This window comes from Canis lupus, chromosome 21 (genome assembly GCF_003254725.2).
Source record: "Canis lupus dingo isolate Sandy chromosome 21, ASM325472v2, whole genome shotgun sequence".
In the NCBI taxonomy this organism is placed as follows: Eukaryota; Metazoa; Chordata; class Mammalia; order Carnivora; family Canidae; genus Canis; species Canis lupus.
Genome location: NC_064263.1, coordinates 23,813,889 through 23,836,737, shown reverse-complemented (window position 1 = coordinate 23,836,737; position 22,849 = coordinate 23,813,889). Strand labels below are relative to the sequence as shown.

The window sequence follows — 22,849 nt, the reverse complement described above, 5'->3', positions numbered from 1 at the left end:
TAAAATATATGGTATGTATCAATTGTAACTTGATAGTCAAGGGTTAGGAGAGCCAATGCTGGAAAAAGACAAAACTGGGATGAAGTTGTCATCCATCTTTGGAGAGTCTTGAATGAAGAGTTTTGACTTTGTTCCTGTAGGCCAGTAAAAACCACGAGGCTTTTAAGGATAAAAAATCAGGTTGCATACTGAAAATACTGACAGGTTGTATGCAGGGAAAATACTCTGCTGGCAATGTTGAAAAAGAAATAGAAAAATACAGCATTATGAGTAAAACTTCAGCTCATTTAAAATGCTACTTGGTAACACTGAACTAAGAACTTTAAATGTAGTTTTTTCTTAAGGTCCCTTAACATATTACTTTATCAGTGAGGCTTTTCCAGACCATTCTTTATAAGATAATTTTTTTCTTTCATCCTATATTTGTTTTCCTCCATAACACTTAGTACTACCAGTTGTATTTTATGCACACACTTGTTTATTGTCTGTAAGATTGTAAACTCCATGAAAGCAAGGGCTTTCTTTGTTCAGTGCTACTCAGTGCTTAGAACTGTACCTCATTTATACCCTTTAATAAATATTTATTATGAATTTTCAAATTAAGATGACCACAGTTTTTTATGTAGTTTATAATGTGGGGACAGCAGTAGGACAAGGTTTTGGGTTCTTTCCTAGAAACTCCTGTTAAAAAAAGTGTTTTGTTTTCCCTTTCTTCCAGAGTTTATATTCAGAGCACCAATCAAATTAAGCAAGCCTGGGGAACTTCGTGAAGAATATGAAAGCCTGAGAAAGGTACAGTATATACATTATCACACACTCATTTTTTTTTTTAAAGTAAATTGAAAGGATGACATTAAAGAATACTTAATGGGAGCTTTTAAAATTTACGATGCATTGCCTTTCTCCATACTACCTTATAGTATAGCTATAACGGAAGCAGAATAAACCTTAACTAAGAACCCCTTTTTAGCTGTCCTTTCAAAGATGAAACTGTAGTTCACCTGGCCTGTCTCATACCTGCCACAATACTAGCCACCAAGAGACGTATCCTTGGCATATATTTATTTATTTAAATTTATTTTAGAAAGAGAGAACACAGTGCATATGCACACGCTAGTGTGGGGAGGGGCAGAGGGAGAAAATCTCAAGCACACTGCCTGCTGAGCCTGGAGCCTGGCACAAGGGGGTAAGAGGGGCAGGGCTCTAGTCCCAAGACCCATGAGATCTTAACCTGACCTGAGCCGAAACTGAAAAGTCGGACCCTTAACCCACTGAACTACCTAAGTGCCCCTATTCTTGGCATTTAAGTGTTGGCTAAAAGGCAACATTTAAGCTCTCATAATAATAGCTTGTATTATTTTTCCTTATCTTGCAAGTTTCCTCTAATTACATGTAACTGGTATTCTCTTTTGTTGCTTTTACTCTGTTATGTAGTGCAGAAGAACTGTAACTTAGGACAGTAAAGGAGTAGTAAGTAACTTCCTAGATAGAGAATGTTTACTACTGGGAAAGATTTTAGCTATGTCCACATCATCTTATTTTCAATGTTTTCAAGCTAATTGCGAATCATTTAGAGAATTAACATGTCAAAAAGGCTGATAATAAGTATAAGATTTGTATCATCCTTCTCCAGCCCTTTCCCTTCACCACCATATCTTATCCACCTTTGTAAATTATTCGATGCATGGATATTTAATATTTTATAAAGGCACATAATCCACTAATTTGAATCGGACGTTATAAAACAAGCAATACAATAACATTATTGCGACACTTTATACTGAATGAACAAATCAGTGTTTAAAAAGGTCATGTTGGGATCCCTGGGTGGCGCAGCGGTTTGGTGCCTGCCTTTGGCCCAGGGCGTGATCCTGGAGACCCGGGATCGAATCCCACATCGGGCTCCCGGTGCATGGAGCCTGCTTCTCCTTCTGCCTGTGTCTCTGCCTCTCTGTCTCTCTCTGTGTGACTATCATGAATAAATAAATAAAATCTTAAAAAAAAAAAAAGGTCATGTTAAAGAGAAAATAGAAACTTTGTTTAATTACTATACATTCTTTGACTTTCTCTTTTGTTTTTATTTTTTTTAAATATTTATTTATTCATGAGAGTGTGTACACAGAGAAAGAGAGGCAGGGACACAAGCAGGCTCCTCACAGGGAGCCTGATGTGGGACTTGATACCCTTCTCCAGGGTCACACCCTGGGCTGAAGGCAGCACTAAACTGCCACCCGGGGCTGCCCCGACTTTCTCTTTTAAATGAGAGTGTCAGATGTTGACTTGGGTCCTCATACTCCTTTTGTATTCTATTGTGAGGGTTGTTTGGTTTTTAAATCACTTATAAAAGTTTTTTCTACATAGGAAGAAATTCATTTTAGGGACCACATCAAAAAACCACAGATTCCAAAAAAAAAAAAAAAAAAAAAAAACACAGATTCCTCTTGAATAAAATTCTAGAATCTGCAGATATTAATTCTGATAAACCTTTTTACAAACTTGGAGAATATGGAAAATTTAAAGCTATCAGCTTGAAGATAAAGTAAGGAATTGGAGGTAGAAAAAGGGAGGTAAAACAATGCATTGTAAGAGTAGAAGTTTTTATAAGCTTTGGGAGAGAGAAAGAAACCTTGGGGAACTGTACTTTTATTCCTTTTAGGAGGAAGGGATAGAAAAGTGGTTTTAAAAGGGACCAATAGCAGGGCAGCCCAGGTGGCTCAGCAGTTTAGCGCCACCTTCAGCCCAGAGCCTGATCCTGGAGATCCGGGATCGAGTCCCACATCTCTCTCTCTCTCTCTCTCTCTCTCTCTCTCTGTGTCTCTCATGAGTAAATGAAATCTTAAAAATAATAATAATAATATAAAAGGGACCAATGGCAGAATGATGTTAAGCGAAGCTAGGACAGTCTCACCTTATATAAACTGGATTGGGTTTGAAAAACATTCATTTGTGTCATTTGAGTTAAATAAGTGACATGTATGGCTCCCTCCTCCCAACTCCCAAGTACCCAAGTTGCTGGCATCCATTGTACACCTGGAAAATGGAAATTCATGTCATAAAATCAAAAGGCACTAATATGACATATCTATACAGTAGAATAATATTAAACAATAAAATAGAATGAACTACTGGTACATGCCACCACTTGGATGAACCTCAAAAAGATGCTAAGTGAAAAGAATGAGGTACAAGGGACCACACATTGTATAATTCCATTTATAGGGGATGTCCAGAATAGACAAATGTGATGGAGACAGACTGGAGATTAATGGTTGGTTGAAGTAGGGGGTGGAAATGGGGGTTAATAATAAATGGGCATGAGTGATTTAATTGCAGTAGTGAAGATTTTTAAAACTCATTTATGGTGTATTCCACAGCTTGGTAAATTTACTAAAAGTCCCTGAATCATACACTTGAGGTGAATGAATTATATAACATGTAAAATATGCCTCGATAAAGTTGTAAAGAAAAATTAAAAGACACTAGACACTTGGATGGAGAACTTGATAGAGAAAAAGGTGTCTCTTAGAGTACATATATTCTAAAACAAAACAAAGTAAATATATAATTATTTGCTGAATATCTAGGGAAGGAATATCCTTAGAAGTTTCTACTCAGCAGGGGATGGTAAGTGGAAATTAGTTTTATACAACTTACCATTACTATTTTGATGCATAACATGCTACTAATACACTTTTTGTTTGGTATATTTTATTTTGTTTAAGTGACAGAAAAACTTTTATGAGGGCTACAAAAATTTAATAAGAAATTTTATTCTTCTAATTATAGTACTTTTCAAAGATATTTACTTAGTAGTCATAGATCTTCTTACCTATGGCTAGTGTTATGAATTTCTAAATTTTATGATTCTATGTGTGGATTTATATTTCTGAATATGTTTAAAGGTTTCTTCTTGCCACATGCCATAGGTAATTTTGTTTTCTTGATAAAAACAATGTATGAATATGCAGAACAAAATGTAAAAGTCCCTCTTTTCCTTATTTCTCATGCTCTTTACCATAGTTAACTAGTTTCAGCAATTTAGTGTATATTAGGTCCTTTATATACCTATACACGCATGTGTGTACGCACACACACACACGTGCATGCTTTAGTCTTTTCAGTATAAATGAGATCACAATGTATATTCATTTATTCATCAGATATTTTTTGTGTCCTTACTGTGTGCCAGGCATTGGGGATATGGTGCTGAAGAAGACACCTAAGTTCCTTGCCCAGGGAGATTCCATTCTAGTGCAGAATACATTAAATAAGCAAACAGATACGTAATATATATTAATAAAGTAGGATCAGAAGAGTTACAGGGTAATGGAGAGGGAACTTGAGGAGACACAAAAAGACTGTTTTAGATAGAGTAATCAAGAAGGTCTCTCAGAGAAGATAACGTTTGAGTTGCTACCTGGAAGAAGTGAAGTAGCAAGCCAAATGAAGGTATGAGGAAAGAGTTTTCCAGGCAGAGGAGCAAAATGCAAAGATCCTGAGACAGAAACAAGTTTGGCTTGTTCAAGAACAGTGTGGCTGGAGCTGGTGTGTGCAAGTGGTGGGTAGAAGGATGGTATGGGGATTTGGTAGGACATGAGCTGGGAGAAATAGAAGGGCAAGATCAAAGAAGGCCTAGTTGAGCTGTTAAGGAACCTAAATTTGAGTGTGATATGAAGCCAGTAATACGATCTGACTCATACTTTTAAAAGGTCTCTGGTTGCTGTGTAGGGAGAAACAGTAATGGGCCTAGGAGTTAGGAATTGTATTTACTGTGGATAAGAGAGACCCAAAAATAACAACCCAAACAAATTATTTTTTTTTTTACATTTTTAAATTTAAATTCAATTTGCCAACATATAGGGTAACACCCAGTGCTCATCCCATCAAGTACCCTCCTCAGTGCCCATCACCCAGTTACTCCATTCCCCCACCAAACAAATTTATTTTTCTCAAGTAACAAAAACCAGATGTAAAGCTGATACATACAGCAGCTTCATGACATCAGGAAGTCAAGTTCCTTTTGTCTTTCTATTTAGACCTCTTCAACTATGCCTATTTACTTGTACTGTGAGTTGGCTGATCCTTCTCTAGAATCATATCTAGACAGAAAGTAGAAGAAGAAAGACATGTATCAGCTGAATGGAGTTTTTTTAAAGATCTTTCCCCAAAGTCCCACCCAGTGGTTTCACGTGTGCTTCATAGTTCACTGTCATAGACTATCTCTAGCTGCCAGGGAGTCTGGGAAGCAGAGTGTTTTGGCTGGTTACTAACTTCCCAAGTAAAATCTGGGTTCTCTTGGAAAGAAAGGAAAAAATGGATAATGGGTAGGTAGCTAGAAGTCTGGTGACTCATGGGACAAGAATGGAAATAAGACCAATTAGGGCACTTTGGGATTAAGCAGTGTGTTGGGTTTAAGCAGGGTTAGGTGTTGCTAGAAGTATGACAGAGTGAGTGATACAGTGGACTGGAAAAAGTATACAAAGGAGATGCCTGGGTGGCTCCGTGGTTGAGCATCTGCCTTTGGCTCAGGTCCCCGGATCCTGGAATCAAGTCCCACATCGGCTCTGTGCCCTCCCACAGAGAGCCTGATTCTCCCTCTGCCTATGTCTCTGCCCCTCTCTCTGTGTCTCTCATGAATAAATAAAATCTTAAAAAAAAAAAAAGTATACAAGGAAGTTGTTTAGTTTTGGACCATGGTTTTAAAGGAGGTAATTTAAGGAGGGAATTGAGATGATGGACACAATGGACAGTGAAAGTGTGGTAAGGTCAGTGGATTGAGGTTTTGATGGTGATAGAATTGTAAAAGTAGGGTCACTAGCATATAAGTGAAGCTGGAAAGCTGGGAAGTGGTGGTCTAAATGTGAGAGGCTTAAAAGTGAGACTGGGGGTAGTTTAGTTACTGGATGGGAAGAGGTTTAGAGTATGATCAGGGAGTAGACAACTGAAGTAGGAAAAGACTTCTTTAGGAGGAAGTAAAGGAACTGAGAGAGTATACTAATGTTGAAATCTTCAGGAATGATCAATAACGTAGTTGGAGAGAAACGTAGGTGCTAAGTTTTTCTGTGAATAAGGGGAATTGACAAAGAGGTGACTACCGCAAAGAGGAGTTGTGGGTGTTAAGTCTGATGGTAAATACTTCAGAGAAGCTTGGATTTTTGAGGAGTAATATGATCTATTCTGTAGTTTGCTCTTTTTTTTTTTTTTTTTTTTTACTAACCATATATGATGTGTGTGTGTGTGTGTGTGTGTGTTGTGGGAGGTAAGACTTTCATACAGATATTTTTTTCATCCTGATTGATATTTCATAGTATGGATGAGGCATAATTCACTTAACTATTCCATTATCATTAGTCATTTAAGTTTTTTTCTAATTTCTACCAGTTTTAAAGAGATGCTGTACTGAATACACTTGAACATATGTGAGCAAATACTTCCTTTAGGTAGATTCCTAGAAGTGAAAGTTCAAGGTCAAATGGTATGTACACTTTGTATTTTGGTGGATATTAACAAATTGCCTTTTAAAAAGACCTTTTCAACTTATTTTGTCACCAACAGTGGAAAAGAGTCCCCTTTCTTTAAATCCTTCCCAAACTTCTATCATTTCTAGTATTTTGCTAATCCGCCAGGTAAAAATAATATCTTTGTTTTTTTTTTTTAATCTTTTTTTTTTTTAAGATTTTATTCATTTATTCATGAGAGACACACACATAGAGAGGCAGAGATATAGGCAGAGGGAGAAGCAGACTCCATGCAGGAAGCCTGATGTGGGACTTGATTCCCAGACCCTGGGATCACGCCAAGCCAAAAGCAGACACTCAACCACTGCTGAGCCACCCAGGCATCGTAATATCTCTTTGTTTTCATTTATATTTCCCTGATTACTAGCTTGGATGAGCATCTTATACTTGCTGGTCATTTATACGTTTTCTGTGCATTGCTTATTTACAGTCTTTTTATTTTTTTTTTAAGGTTTTATTTATCTGAGAGGGAGAGCAAGAGAGTGAGTGCACAAGCAGGGGAGAGGCAGAAGGAGAGGGAGAGCAGACTCCCTGCTGAGCAGGGAGCCTGGCCCAGGTCTCTATCTCAATGGACCCTGGGTTCATGACCTGAGCTGAAGGCAGACACTTAACCCACTGAGCCACCGAAGTGCCCCTGTTTATAATCTTTGTGAAAACCGCTTCCATCTTTTGAACATTTGTAAACTTGACTACTAATGGCATATTTTTTTCCCCTGTGCTGTTGTAGAGTATTCTATTGAAAAAAGTTTCTGACTTCTGTTTATTTATTGAAGAAGGTGGGGCTAAGCACAAGGGAGAGGGACAAGCAGACTGTGCTGAGCCAGAGCCTGACATAGGACTCAATCCCACAACTCAATCCCACAACCCAATCCCACAAATCATGACCTGAGCCAAAATCAAGAGGTGAACTATTAACTGACTGAGCCACCCAGGCACCTCTTGACTTCTTTCCCTGACATTTTATGGGGTTTTTAAGTGGAAGGAGAAAATTAGCATGTGCTCAGTGTCTTCTAGCTTGTTACATTATTTGAAGAAATAATTTTGTTGTATTCACTATTGAGTATAAATGTATGGATATATATATTCTTGTTATATTCTTGTCTACAGTGAATGTTGAAATAAAAAATAATTTTAGCAAGAAATTATTTCAATATTGTTATCTTTTTATGTTTCTATTTTATATGAGATTATTAGTGACTTTTGTCTTTTGAAAAAATTGATTCAACTCTGAGTTCTGTTTATTGGTTGGATTAAGCTTATTTTGTACACCATTATTTTTTCTGCTTATATAGTTTGTTAGATGCTTAGTTTTGACCACATGGTTAAATAGTTGCTTTATGTTAGAGTTAGGAAACATATAATCCTCATGCTCTTGTTTGTCTTCTTTGAAGCATTGGACTCTGAAAGGTTGAAAGTAGAGGGAAAAAATAGCTTCTACTTCTAGACTGCTTATCTCCCTGGTTTCTGTAGTGGGAAAGATGAACTGCTTTTGATAATTCTGTGGGTCACATGAGTGGTTTAGACTTTCTCTGAATTGGTTTACTGACCTATCCATTTTCTTTTTTCTCCTGCTCTACTGGTTCGTTTTTGAGGAGTATTTTCTCCCCATTGCTGGCTGAATTATTCAAGTAGTAAGCATGCAGTTCTTAGTCCTTAGCCAGAGCACAGGGTAATCAGATATGGTCAATGGGTTACTGAAGTGAATAATGTCTCCATAAGGCAGATGCTAACTTTTGTGAAGAAATTTTTTAAAGGTAAGTAAACTTTGAGGACCTAATTGTTTTTGAAAGGATGTATCTTTAAAGTCTCTTTTATTATCTTTATGCCATGAACTTAAAATATAATGCACTTAATTAAAACTAGAACATTTCATGGGGCACCTGGGTGGCGCAGTTGGTTAAGTATCTGCTTTTGGCTCAGGTCATGATCCCAGGATCCTGGGATCGAGCCCCATGTTGGGTTTTCCTGCTCACTGAGGAGCCTGCTTCTCCCTCTGTCCCTCTTCCCTGCTCATGCTTTCTCTCTCTCTCAAATAAATAAATTAAATCTTAAAAAAAAAAAACTAGAACATTTCATTTAAATCTATTTGGCTATGCAGTGCATCATGAACTAAATGTTGGACTGGCCTTATCCCTCCCCCTTTTGAAAATCTACTTATTTTTAAAGCTTATATTTACCTAGAAAGTTTGATATATATTCTGTCACACTGCAGAAGCAACAGACTGTTCTTTAAAATTTTTTTTCCTATTAGATTGTAAAGTCTTTCAAGATGGATCTGTTTGTTTAGTTTAACTCTCTACTGCATGTAAGATACAGGCATCCCTACTGATGTCTGGGGTATATGTTCCATGACCCCCAGTGGATGCCTGAAACTGTGGATGGTACCAAATTCTGTATATAGTGCGAGGTTTTTTTTTTCCTGCGCATACATACTTATGATAAAGCTTAATTTATAAATCAGGCACAGTAAGAGATTAACAATTATAACTAATAATAAAATAGAACAATTTTAACAGTATACTATAATAAAAGTTCTGTGAACATGGTCTCTTAAAATATCTCATTGTACTGTACTCTTCCTTTTCGTGATAATGTGAAATGATAAAATACCTATGTGATGAGATGAAGTCAGGTCAGTAGGCATGGTGATGTAGTGTTAGGCTACTATTGATCTGATGATATATCAGAAGGAGGATCATTTACTTCCAGACTGTAACTGCAGAAAGAGAAATCATGGATGGGAAGGGAGTAGAGGCAGTTTACTGTAGTATCTTGGACATAGGTTTTCATTGAATGCTGATTGAATTGATTGGTTGATCATTTAGTTTCAGAGCTCCTCCTTTTAAGATAAATGACTTGTGTAGGGATGTATAGCTGGCTTACAATAGAACTAGATATGTTTTAAGATTTCTAGTGTTCTTTTTCTCCAATATTTGTTCTTTTTTTCTTATTCCTCTGAAATATTATTGTGTAATCTTTGAGGAAATGCCTGCTTTTGGCAGGTGCTGATGTGCCTGTTTCTAGAGCCATAAAACAAATATGATATCTCATAGTACATCTTTAAGAGAAGGTAAGCTATATGGTACTAAGAAGGAAAAACCCTCAAAACAATAAATTGTCATTTTGACTGCCTGAGGGAAGAACAATTAGCTGTTGCTGAAAATCTAAAAATGTTAAACCTGGTTGTTTTCTTCTTTTGCCATTTGCAACTATTCAGACAAGGTTGGGAGCAACTTTATCAACTTACGGCTTTTCAAAGAAAATAACCTTTGGGAAATTCAACGCCTAATCAAATGTAATTATAATAGTAGGCTATTAAGTGATTTCTGCAATGTGCTATCTTTCCTTGTCTCTTTGATTTGTGAGGAGAGAGGATCAGTAAGTAGTTATAAGATTATTGTATTAGTATAATAGTTTTCATGGTTTAGAGAATAGTTTAAAATCATTTCAGTGCTACTTATGAAAGCCAAACTAGGGAATTTTATAGAACAGTTGCAACTCTTGTTACAAAACTCTTAAAAATAAAAAAAAATTTTATTTTGTAAAAATATCTGATTAGTGAAGCTTTTAATAAATTTTAAAAAACTTCCTGCTTATAAAAGTGAGCAGAATTGTAAAAAGGGAAGAAGTTCAGGTAATGAAAAGATTTAAAGAAGAAAGGGAAGATTACCAGTAATCCTGCCATCTAATAATCACATTAAATGTTTAAGCTTAAGATTTTTCACAAAATAATTTGGAATTGCACTATACAAGCCATTTTTACTGTTTGTTTTATTCAGCATATCATGTGAAACTTTCCATATCAATAAATTTAAATTATGCCAATATTTTTTAAAGATTTTATTTATTTATTTGACAGAGAGAGAGAGAGCACACAAGCAGGGAGAGCATCAGGCAGAGGGAGAGGGAGAAGCAGGCTCCCAGCTGAGCAGGGAACCCACTGCTCGATCCCAGGACCCTGGGATCATGACCAGAGCCGAAGGGAGACGCTTAACCGACTGAGCCAACCAGGTGCCCCTTCGCTGACGTTTTTAATGATTATATAGAAAGAGAGAAAATATCTCTATAATATATCACATGCATGCCGATATATTCCTTAAAGCCAAAACCATTCAAGAATGAGAAACAACTTTTAAAAATGATATTAAAAAGATTCCACAATTTTGGAAAAATTTCCCTAATTTTTAAAATTTCTCATCTCTTGCCAAATTGTCTGAAGATTCACAGGTAATCTGCTTTCAGTGGAATTGCAAGCTTGGTTATATTTTTCTGGATACAAATGGGAGTTTAAAGTCTCATTTGCTGCTGCTTACATCTAAGACTCATTGTTTTTGTTTATCTTAAACTGAAAAAAAATGCATGTGTTCTAAAGGTCACAATAAAGATGTGTGGATATTTTACACTATGCTAAACGACATTATTTTATAATGAGTAAGAGCTAGCTGAGTTCAGATTTTGGCTCTGCATGTGAATTTGGGCAAGTTTGTTAGTCTCTCTATGTTTTAGTTCTTCATCTGTAAAATAGACATCATAGTACCTAGCTTATAGGGTTATTGTGAAATAGTGCCTGGCACATCCATGTATAAGGATAATTATTATTTAAAATTTGAAATTCTGAAAATTCTAGCACAAAGTAACCACCTCCCCCCCATTACTGCCATTTGTTTGTTTGTTTGAGTAAGCAGTAACTGACTCTCAAAAAGTCAGTTGGAAGCTGGAAAATTAGTGGTATGAACCAAATGAATTGAAATTTTCTTGAACTTTGGACAGTGAAAAAGGCCTGTCTTTGCCTTTTCATAATTGATACTTAGAGATCTTTCTTTCTGCTTCTCATATGTGAGTTCCCTCCTGTTCATTTAGTCTCTTAGCTTGGCAACTAAACATATGACTTTTAGATTATCTGCTGGTTCAATTTATGTGTAAACTTAAATGCCTGCAATTAATTTTATATGCATTTCTGCATAATGTATGTAAAACCTATATTGAAGTAATTTTAAACACCATATTACATAAAGGAAAAAATTTGTAAAATATTCTCTTGGCATAAATATTTATATGTGCCTAATTCTAAACATAATATTTAAATTGAAAGGTATTTGAGAATTAAAGTGAAGGGAGAACAGTATCATCAATATATATCTAAAATTTAGTAAGAATCACAAGAGCAAATCAATTGCTTTGGTGTTATTTATGAGATTGCTCAAGTAAAAATCAGGGCTTCAGCCTTGTATGCAGGAGATCATTTGCTATGATTCGGGATGCTGTGAAATGGAAACTGCAGGTAGTCCTAGTTTACCCAAAACTGTGTGTGTGTGGGAGGGCAGCCCCGGTGGCGCAGTGGTTTGGCGCCGCCTGCAGCCTGGGGTGTGATCCTGGAGACCTGGGATCGAGTCCCACATCGGGCTCCCTGCGTGGAGCCTGCTTCTCCCTCTGTCTGTGTCTCTGCCCCTCTCTCTCTGTGTCTATGAATAAATAAATAAAATCTTAAAAAAAAAACAAAACTCGTGTGTGTGTGTGTGTGTGTGTGTGTGTGTGGCAGCATCAGCAATAATCACCAGTTAGACCCTTTATTGATTTTTTATTTTTTATTTTTTTTAGTTAGACCCTTTAGAAGTGGTAACTCTTAGTATCAAATGGGAGTCTAGGAACCAGCTAGAAGATACAAAGCATTGGCTGCTCTAGATACCAAAGTACATTAAAATGTTCTGACACTATTTCATCATGCTTGAAGTAATGGTTCTGAAGCAGCGGTATTATACTCCTACTTTATCAGTTTGTATTTCTTTCATAACCTCCATAAGAATTTAAACTATTTTTAACCTACTATTATAGAATAAGCCCTAGACATGAACAAAAATGTGTTCAACCCATTTATTGAGATGGTGATATTTAGTGGATACAACTTTATGGGCTATAGTATATGATTTGTTAGATTGTTGAAAATAAAGATTCCCATTACCACCTTTGTGAATGTCTTTGGGGTCTTGGGCCCTAGTTTGAGACCCTTTGGCCCAGAGATAACTAAAAAATGTAGAAAATGAGTTAAATGTGTGTAACTCATATAATTTGCTGAATGTTTTCGTATATCATCCATCATCATATTTTATAGCAAAAATTTGTTGTCGGATGTTGGTAGGAGGCAGGTGAATGAAATACCAAGAAACTGTATTGTCCTACAACTGTCACAAACTATTTCTGTAGTCTGTCATTGGTCAGTGGACTATTGTACCATTTAGATAAGAAAATGAAGAAATTATGGATGAATGAGCTTCTTCTCCTTTAAGTGCCATCAGGCAGCAGTCCTCCCACCAGCCCTGTGTTCATGTCAAGTTCATTGGTTAACTTTTGTTGTTGGAATTGAGAGAAGCTCCCCCAAAGCATGGGGGCCAGTATGGTCACCATAACAATACAGTTTGTATCATAGAGAATATTTATTGGAAGGACCTTTTAAAAATTGTTTAGCCCAACCTTATTATTCACCTCAATTGCATTCTACTAGAATGTAAGCCCAATGCAAAAAACTTTGTCGTTTTTGATCACGGCTATGTCCTCCAGGATAAAAATATGCCTGACACATAGACTTTAGTGCTCTGTAATTATTTGTGCAACTGAACTTTCTGAACACAGATCCTAGTCTAGAACTCAAGCAGGAGAGGGGAAATCAAGGATGAATAGGACACAGTTCCATGATCCTCTTCAAAAGAAGCTCCTGAAAAAAAAAAAAAAAAAAAAAAAAAAGAAGCTCCTGGTGTCTGAGGGCGAAGAGATTTGAAAACAAGTAACTTGATGCAAGTAATTTATTTTAAAAATCCATGATAGAAGTACTTTCTGGATGTTATGAAATATACTTGAAAATATTTCATTTGAAACAGTGTGGTACATATAGGTGTTTTATTTTCATCTCTAAGCTTGGCTCGTTAACATTTGAAGTACTCATAGGAAATACACACTTTGGAGTGGTTATGTAGTACTCAAAAGACTATAATCAGAACCTTCACTTCATAGGCTCTGATATGCCCTTCTGTTATTTCTATAATCATCCAGCACCTGAGGCTTGTTAACTACATAACAGATGTTAGAAATGATGTCTAAATTTTTAATTTTTGTAATATTAAACAAATATAAAAATGGAAAGAACAATAAAATTAATGCCTATATACTGAATACCTAGATTCTACAGTTTTGAAGTTAATGAATTTTTCATGGTGAAATGAGTATTGTTCAAGACATGTGAGTTAGCTACAAATATTGTACAGGCATTTTTGCCCTTGCATGAGTAGGGTTTAAGAATCTAATGAGCTCAGTAGCCCGTTCCATTTATGGAATATTGCCCCGTGGCTAGGAATTTTGTTTGGCTCTGTGTTTAGCTGTTAGTGGAAAATTCATTTACCTGATTCTGACCAGAAGATCAGTTGAGTCCTGCTACTAGAATATTGCCTTGACTGAACCTGTCATTGCAAGACATTTATTGTAGTATCTAAGAGGGTAGAAAGCTAGCTGGAACTTCATGATACTTACAGAATAGATTATATGGCACTTAAAGTTTTTAAATGCTATAAAATATATGTAACATAAAATTTGCCATTTTAACCATTTTAAAGTGTACACTTCAGTATCCTTAAGTATACTCACAGTGCAACCATCAGTGCTATCTTTTTCCAAAATTTTTTTCATTACTCCAAACACAAGCTCTCTACCCATTAATCAATAGCTTCCCATTTTTCCATCCCCCTAACCCCTGGTAACCTCTAACCTAGCTTCCTATTTCTTTAGGTTTGCCTATTCTAGTTATGTAAATGGAATCACAAAATATTTATCCTTTTGGTCTGGCTTATCTCACATAGCATAGTGTTTTTAAGGCTTGTCTACACTGTTGTATGTTTTAGTACTTCATTTCTTCTTACCCTAGGGGCTGAGTAATATGCCATTGTATGGACATATCACATCTTATTTATCCATTCATCTCTTGAACGCTTGGGTTGGTCTCACTTTTTTGGCAGTTGCGAATAATGCTGCAATAACAGTACAAGTATTTGTTTTTGAGTTTTTATTTTCAGGGTTTTTTTTGGGGGGGGTATATACCTAGGAGTAGCATTACTGGGTCATATAGATAATTGTATGTTTAATTTTTTGAGAAATTGTCAGATTTTTCCACAGCAGCTGCACCATTTTACATTCCTAACAGCAATGTTTGAGAGCTCCAATTTCTCCAACTTCTTGTTGGCACTTGTTATTTTCTTTTTTCTTTAAAAATGTTTTTATGATTGTCATTCTAATAGATATCCCATAATGATTTTGATTTGCATTTCCCTAATGAATAATGATGTTGGGCACCTTGTCGTGTGCTTATTGATAATCTCTTCTTTGGAGAAATATCTATTCAAGTCCTTTGCTTAATTTTGAATTGGGTTATCTTTTTGTTGTTGACTTGTAGGAGCTCTTTATGTATTTTGAATATTAAATCCTTATCAGTTATATGACTTGCAAATATTTTCTCCCACTCTGTAGGTTGTCTTTTTACTTTATTGATAATGTCCTTTGTACAAAGTTTTTAATTTGGATGGAGTCCAGTGTATCTCTTTTTCCTGTTTGGCTTTTTACTCAGCATAATTATGTTGAGATATGTTCACTTTGTTGCATGTATCAATGCAATACTACTTGGCAATATTTTTTTTATTGCCAAGTAGTATTTCATTGTATAAATATGTCACAATCTGTTTACCTTCCATGCCATTGATAGACATTTGGGTTATTTCCAGTTCTTGGCCATTGCAAATAAAGCTGCTATGAACATTCATGTATGCCGTTGTATAGATATTTCTTTTTCTCTTAGGTAAATATTTAGATGTAAAATGGCTGGATCATATGGTGGATGTGTGTTTTGGTTTTTTAAAAACTGCCAGACTTTTCCAAAGTGGCTTTACTATTTTAGTTCCTGCCAATAATGTATGAAAGTTCTGGTTTCCCTTGATCTTCACCAACATTTGGTATGGTTAGTCTTTTTAATTTTAGCAATTCTAATTGGTGTGTAGTGGTATCTCATTGTGGTTTTAAAATTTGCATTTCCCTAACAACTAATGATGTTGAACATCTTTTCATGTGTTTAGCTGCTTTCTATATGTTCTTTTTTTTTTTTTTGGCTTAATGTCTGTTCAGATCTTTTGCCTTGTTTTTAACGTTGGTCCTGTACTTTCTTGCTGTTGAATTTTAAGTGATCTTTGTATATTCTAAAAGCAAATCTTTTATCAGATATATGCTTTGCACATGTTTTTCTCCCAGGCTGTGTCAGTGTTTTCATTCTCTTAGAGTCTCTTGAAGAGCAGGAGCTTTTAACTTTCATAAAAGACAGTTTATAAGTTTTCTTTCTTTGTAGATTGTACTTTGGTATTATATTTAAGAATTTTTTGGCCAGCCCAAGTTCACAGAGATTTTCTCCTATGTTTTCTCCAGGAAGTTTCACAGTTTTAGGCTTTACGTTTAGGTCTATGATCCATTTCAAGTGAATTTTTATCTGTATTGTGAGTATAGATCCAAGCTCCTTTTCGTGCATATGGATATTAAGTTCTGGTTTGTCTGTTGAAAAAACTATCCTTTCTCCTCTGGATTGCCTTTGCACCTTTGTCAAAAATCAGTTTTCTATATATTTGTTGATTTACTTCTAAACTCTATTTTCTATCTCTACCATTGATTATTTTTTACCAATACCATGCTGTTTTGATTGATTATTGTAGCTTTATAACAAGTCTTGAAATCTAACTGTTAATTCTCCAGATTGTTCTTTTTCAAAGTTATTTTGGCTATTCTTCCTTCTCTATATATGCATCTGAATTTTAGTATCAGCCTGCCAATTCCTACAAAAAAAGCCTTCTGGGATTTTGATTGGGATTGCATTGAATCTATAGATCAATTTGGGGGGAATTGGCATCTCAATAATATTGAGTCTTCAGAGCCATTAACATGATATATCCTGTTTTTTTAGATCTTCTTTAATTTCTGTCAACAATGCTTGTGGTTTTCCGTTTCCACATCTTTTGTCAGATTTATCTTAAGTATTTCACATTTTTATGTTATCTTAAATGATATTTTAAAATTTTCATTTTTGATTGTTCATGCAAGTAAATGAAAATATAATTAATTAATTTTTATATTTTGCTATTCTACCCTATAATCTTGCTAAAATTCATTTAGTAGTTCTAGTAGTTTTTTTTGTAGATTCTAGTGGGTGTTCTACATGGAGGATTATGTTGTTTGTGAATAATGAATGCTATTACTGGAGGCCATTACAAATAAAGCAATTACAATTATAGCTTTCAAGGATTGCTATAAGGCTAGTCATTCAGGCAATATAGTATTGGCCTAAGGAAAAGACATATAGACCAGTGGAATAGAATAGAATATAGTCCTGGAATAAACCCACTCATAGATAGTCAACTGCTGTTCATAAAGGCACAAAAGTAATTCAGTGGCGAAAGAATGGCCTTTTCATCAGTGGTGCTGGAACATACTGAGTATCCTGTGAATCTTGATCTCTATACAATATATAGAAAATTAGTTCAAAACAGGTCATAGACTGAATTTAAAAGCTAAAACTATGCAGAAGAAAACATAGAAGAAAAATAATTTTTGACTTTAGGGTAGGTAAAGATCTTCTAGACAGGAACACAAAAAATCCTAATCACAGAAGAAAAAATTGGTACATTGGACTTTATCAGAGTTAAAACTTTTCACTTATTAATTAGGGAAATAAACAGCCAAAACAAGTGTGAGAAAACAGTCTCAAAATGTGTCTCCAACAATGGACTTATGTCCAGAATTTGTAAAGAACTCTTGCACCTACCAAGTAATAAGGTAAAAAAATAATAATAATAAGAGTGAAAAGTTTGACTAGACAGTTCACAAAAGAAGATATACTTCTAAGCACATGAAAAAATGCTCAACATAATTGGCTAGCAGGGAAATTGTTATTAAGGCCACAATGGGATAGCCCCTAAATCCTCTAGGATGGCTAAAATTAAAAGGCTAATGATCCAAGAGTGAGAATAAATATGAGACTGTGAATCAGCTAAAACTCTCATGCATTGCCAGTGGGAGTATAAAATTGTATGACCATGATGGGAAACATTTTGACAATTGCTTTATAATTTTAAACATATACTTACTATATGACCCAGCAATTCCACTTGTAGCTGTTTAGCCAAGCAAAATAAAACATCTGTCCACAAAAAGACATAAATGTTTTTAGCAGCTTTATTCATAATATCCCCAAACTAAATACAGCACAAATGTCCAACTCTTGAGTGGATAAACAAATTTTGGTGCCCCCTTCACTTCAAAACTAGTGAAGGGGACACCTGAGTGGCTCAGTTGGTTACATGGCTGACTTTGGCTCAGGTCATGATATCAGCATCAGGTTCCTGGTATTGAGCCCTCGAGGCAGGCTCCCTGCTCAGCAGGGAGTCTTATCATTCCTCTGCTCTCCACTACACTTGTGCATGCTCACGCACTCTCTGTCTCAAATAAATAAATAACATCTTAAAAAAAAAAAAAAACTAGTGAAAACATGTTATCTTCAGGAAAAAATTACCTGGGATTTCTTGGTAGTGTGACTGAGTATGAGATGAATGTACAGAAGTTAATAGTTTTTCTCTAATAATTAGCATCTAAGAATGGAAGCAGTAAAAATCATTCCACTTATAATAGTGGGCAGCTTCACTTTGGGGCAGCCTGAGATCTTATTTAGCTCCTACTGCCTGCCTCTTGCTGTTAGCATTAAGGCTTCTCTGTTAGTGCGGTGGCAGTGCCTACCATGGGAACTTCCTCAAGTTGTACAAGCCAATGTGAAGGGTATTTAACACCCGGTGAAGCAAAATTTCATCAAAGAGAGGAGTCAGTAGATTTGTGCTTCCCTTTTTCTCACCTCAGACTCAGTCTTGAGATGCATTTCATGTAGTTTCTCATATTGTCCTCTGTAGCCAATTACTGGACTGTCACACCACTTTTATTGGCTTTTTACCTCGTTGTGTTACTCTGTCCTCAACTCATGCTCCCAAATAAGATATTTATGCATGAGCTTCTTCTCAGACTCTGTTCAGCTCCCCCATAGCATAGAATCATGTGGCCCAAAGGTAGCTGAGTTTGTGAAGCCCTGGTATCTGAAGCCAGTGGTTTGCTTTAAAATCAAAGCCCTTTAGTATTCAATCTCTGTGACTTTTAGCTGCTGAGTGTTAATTTTTGTGTCTATAAAATGATAATGATGGATATACACAGAACCCTTAATGTTTAAGTGAAGATAGCTCTATAAACGTAGTGCCTGGCACAAGAAAGAATTCAGTACAGTGCAGCCTTTTCAAGTTTATATGCTATTTTTGGACACTCCCCGAGGCATTTTCCCTGAATATGAAACCTCTTTCCTAGAGACCAAGTTTTCAAGTCCTTATTAAAAACTATCAAAAAGGACAAAAAAAAAAAAAAAAACCCAAAACAAAACTTATGCAGAACCTAGTATAGAGAAGACACAAACATGATTCATGTGAAGATATATTTATTTTTTTAAAAATATTTTATTTATTTATTTATTAAAGAGAGACACAAAGTGAGAGGCAGAGACACAGGCAGAGGGAGAAGCAGGCCCCACGCAGGGAGCCCGACGCGGGACTCGATCCTGGGTCCCCAGGACCACACCCCAGGCTGAAGGCAGCGCCAAACCGCTGAGCCACCTGGGCTGCCCTCATGTGAAGATTTAAATGCATATATGGGTTTTTCAATTTTGTTAATTTTTAGCTGTGATAAGATTATAGTGTGTTAGAGACTCAATGTTGCAATGGCAAAGTGGCTTCACCAGCCATAGTTGTTGTTAAAGTTCATTGTCAAAAATTTTGAGAGCAGCAATAAACAGTATTAGGGGCAGGAAGATACATTTTAAAACGCTAAAAAGACCAGAGGGCATAGTATGTAATGCTAGTAAGCACTAAACAAAATGACGCTAAATATATAAAATAGGAAATGTAATGGTTTTTAAAAAAATAGCAACATCTGTGTGTGTGTGTCTGTGTGTTGTTGTTGTTGTTGTTGTTGAATTTAGGAGGTTTAGTAGCAATCCCTGGCCACCACCTACTGTCTGACAGTAGTATACACACCCATGCCCTCAGTTGTGACAACCAAAGGTGTCTCCAGTCATTGTTAGATGTACTTGGGAAGTAAAATCATCTTCAGGTGAGAACTACTGAGATAAGCCTAGATTTGATTTCTGTGGCTCTGTGAATTTGAACACATTACCTAATTCCAAAAACTTACTTTTCTCACATGGGATAATGTATGGATAGTGCTTAGCTCAGCACCTGACACCTAAGAGTTCAATAAGTAATAGCAATTCTTATAATGCTAAAACTTGTTCTCTTTTTGCTGCTCTGCCTCTCTATATTCTAGAAATGACATGCCCTTTTGTGTAGCCTATGGTCAAACCATGTATTTTAACCTACCCTCTGGACCACAAGATAATAGCATAAATTGCAGAACATTAGAACTGTAATATTTTTTTCAGTTGGCTATAGGATGAGGACCTGTCTTGCCTAACTCAGCTTCTTGGCCTTTCGTGGCTTACATCTTGGCTCTGCCTGACTTAATGCAACTATATCTGGTTTATGGGAATAAGGAAAGTTTAGGTTCAGCCTTTTTTGGCTCAGTGAATAAATCTTATTTTTTGATTATGTATATTAACATAGCTTTTATCATTTTATACTGCTCAAGAATGCAGAGCATTTAAATATTAAGCCTTGCAGCATATGTACAGGAAGAGCCAAGTAAAAGCATTAAAAAGTAATTAAAAGTTAAGAGGGCTTTGTATCTAATAAGAAAAATAAACTGCCGTGTGATCTGTTTGTTCTGATAGACTACTGAGTAAAAGATGTTTTGAAGTCTGCCGTTGCCTAAAACTCTTCTTTCTGGTGTGATTTGTATTTTTAGCTGAGAGAGGAAAAGTTACAAGAGGAGAAAACCTCTGAAGATCAAATCCACAAGCTGTTATCAGAGGATATGGAAACAGGCAAAAGGAAAATGGATGACCAGAAAAAGAGAGATGAGCCATTAGTACTGAAGACAGATCTGGAACATGTAAGTAGATCATCGTTTTGTTGGACATCTGGCTTAAATCAGTCATTAGCACAGGTGACATGGATATAAAAATTTATGTTGGTGAGCTATGAAACCAGTAACAGTCACTGACTGTGTAGTCTTAAGAGTAGTGAAGAACTTAGCATCCAGATGAGAGCTGAAGAAAATGATTCACAAATGGGACAATAGACTTGGGTGGAAAGAGTAAAGGAACAGTTGGGGGGAAAAGGTGACTGAGTGGAAATACCTAGTGTAGAACACTACTTGTGGAAATTTTATACATATGTTGTCATTTTGACTTGTGTTATTTGATGTTTGAGTTTTTTACATCTTATATCCTCAAGTAGGTTTCCTTAAAGCTTGTATTTGATTTCCCTTTATTCTTTTAAATGCCTTAAGCAGCACAGTGCTAGGTGTCAATAGATAGGTGTCAATATTATATTTCTTAGTTTAAACTAACCTGAATTAGACTTCTAATCTTGCCAAATCTTGCCTGAATTTTTTTCATTACTTATTTACCAAGCAAATTCCTGGAAAAGATTGTAAGTGGTATATGTAATGTATGTAAGAGAGCACTTTTGGAAGGCCCACTGGATGCTCAAATGGATAATTGTAATTGAGTTTTTTTTCTTTAATACCTTGTATTGGATCAGACATTTTCTATTGCTTGTTATGTGTACTTAAGATATCTTTAGAGTCATAATCTTTTAAAATAGTTTGTGATTTAAACTTGTTAGTATTTTGGGTGAACTTTCTAATTATCTGGGATTAATAAAGCTTTATATATAAGACACACAACATAGAATAGTGGAAAACAAAATCTCTGTACCAGGAGTCTGCCTCTTAAACCAGTCCCAGCATTGTAACTGTGCACTTTGGGCCAGGTTACTTAATTCACTGTGCTTTTGCTTTACTCTTTGCAAAGGCATTTTTCCTGAACTTCAGGAAATGAAATTATTTAAGCTTTCTTGAATTGGATGGTATTTGCTGCTGTCAACATGCATGTGCATTTTTGATCCCAGTTATAATAAAAATAATCATTGTATTTAATTCTTATTAAAAGTAATCACTTGAAAAAAAAATATAAAAGTAATCACTTGCATTTTGGAGGGTTTCACCCTTCTAAAAGATTCAGTTTAACAAACATGAAATGCTTATGTACTCTTAACTGCTCTGTTCATTGGGAACTACAAAAGGAAAAAGACTGAAGAGCATGCAGTTAAGCTAGGAAGGCAAGAGTAACATATGATAGTCTTGTGCATACGGTATGTTGTCTGACTAATAGGCCCAACTATGGTTTGTAATCTCTAAACTGCAGCTCTGCCTCTTCCCTCCCAACAGGACTGTCCTTTAGAGCCGTTAGGCAAAATGGCCCAGAAGGACCTTTCTCTTTAGGACAAACTGATCTTGACAAAGAGAGCTTTCCTTTCACTGTGGTCCTTTGATAGAAAGAACCTGCTGTTTTTAGCCTTGCCAGATCCAGGTTTCCTCCAGGAAATGATCTTTAGTATTAATTCATGTCAAGGCCAGGAAATTGCTCTAATTACTCTTTCTTTTGCCACCACCAGCTTTGACATAGAAATCAACTATGTTTTGTAATTTTAAAAAGATTGTAACGTAATTGTAATCTTAAAAGAAATCAGGAAGTATAAATCCTCAGACTTTTTTTTCTTTGATAATAGCCAGTTTCACAATTTTTTTTTTTTTTTGTAAAGATTTTATTTACTCATGAGAGACACAGAAAGAGACTCAGAGACAGAGGCAGAGGGAGAAGCAGGCTCTCTGTGGGGAGCCTGATGCTGGACTCAATCCCAGGACTCCAGGATCACGACCTGAGCCAAAGGCAGATGCTCAACCACTGAGCCACCCAGGTGCCCCAAGTTTCACAAAATTTTATATGCAAAAACAGATCGAATAAAATCTGTCCTTATGAACACTGAAAGTTTTAGATTTTTGTGATTTTGTCTCTTTCTCTGTTTGCTTTTGTCTTTTTGGGGACTTTTAAATGGCTCTGATTTTGCCTTAAATATGTGTTAAGGGTTTTTGGTATTGGAAAAATAATTTCATTAAGTTCAGCCAAGACTACATATGAATCAGGACCAAAGAGAGGCTCAGAGAGAGACTCAGTGGAAAGCGAGCTGAAGGATTGTATTTTATATAGAGAGCATTATGATTAGAGCTCGAACTAATCATTTTACTTTCCTGCCTCGAAGTAATCATTT

The 22,849-nt window shown here is 35.8% G+C and overlaps 1 protein-coding gene across 1 annotated transcript in view; it reads left to right on the top strand.

Annotated features, from left to right (window-relative positions):
* Positions 1 to 22,849, top strand: part of RNF169 (ring finger protein 169) — an 80,878-nt gene that overhangs the window by 31,791 nt on the left and 26,238 nt on the right. Inside the window, exons 2-3 of the mRNA XM_025458999.3 lie at positions 719 to 792; positions 20,481 to 20,627. Of these exons, the coding sequence (XP_025314784.1) occupies positions 719 to 792; positions 20,481 to 20,627 (221 nt within the window). The remainder of the gene's footprint in view (positions 1 to 718; positions 793 to 20,480; positions 20,628 to 22,849) is intronic.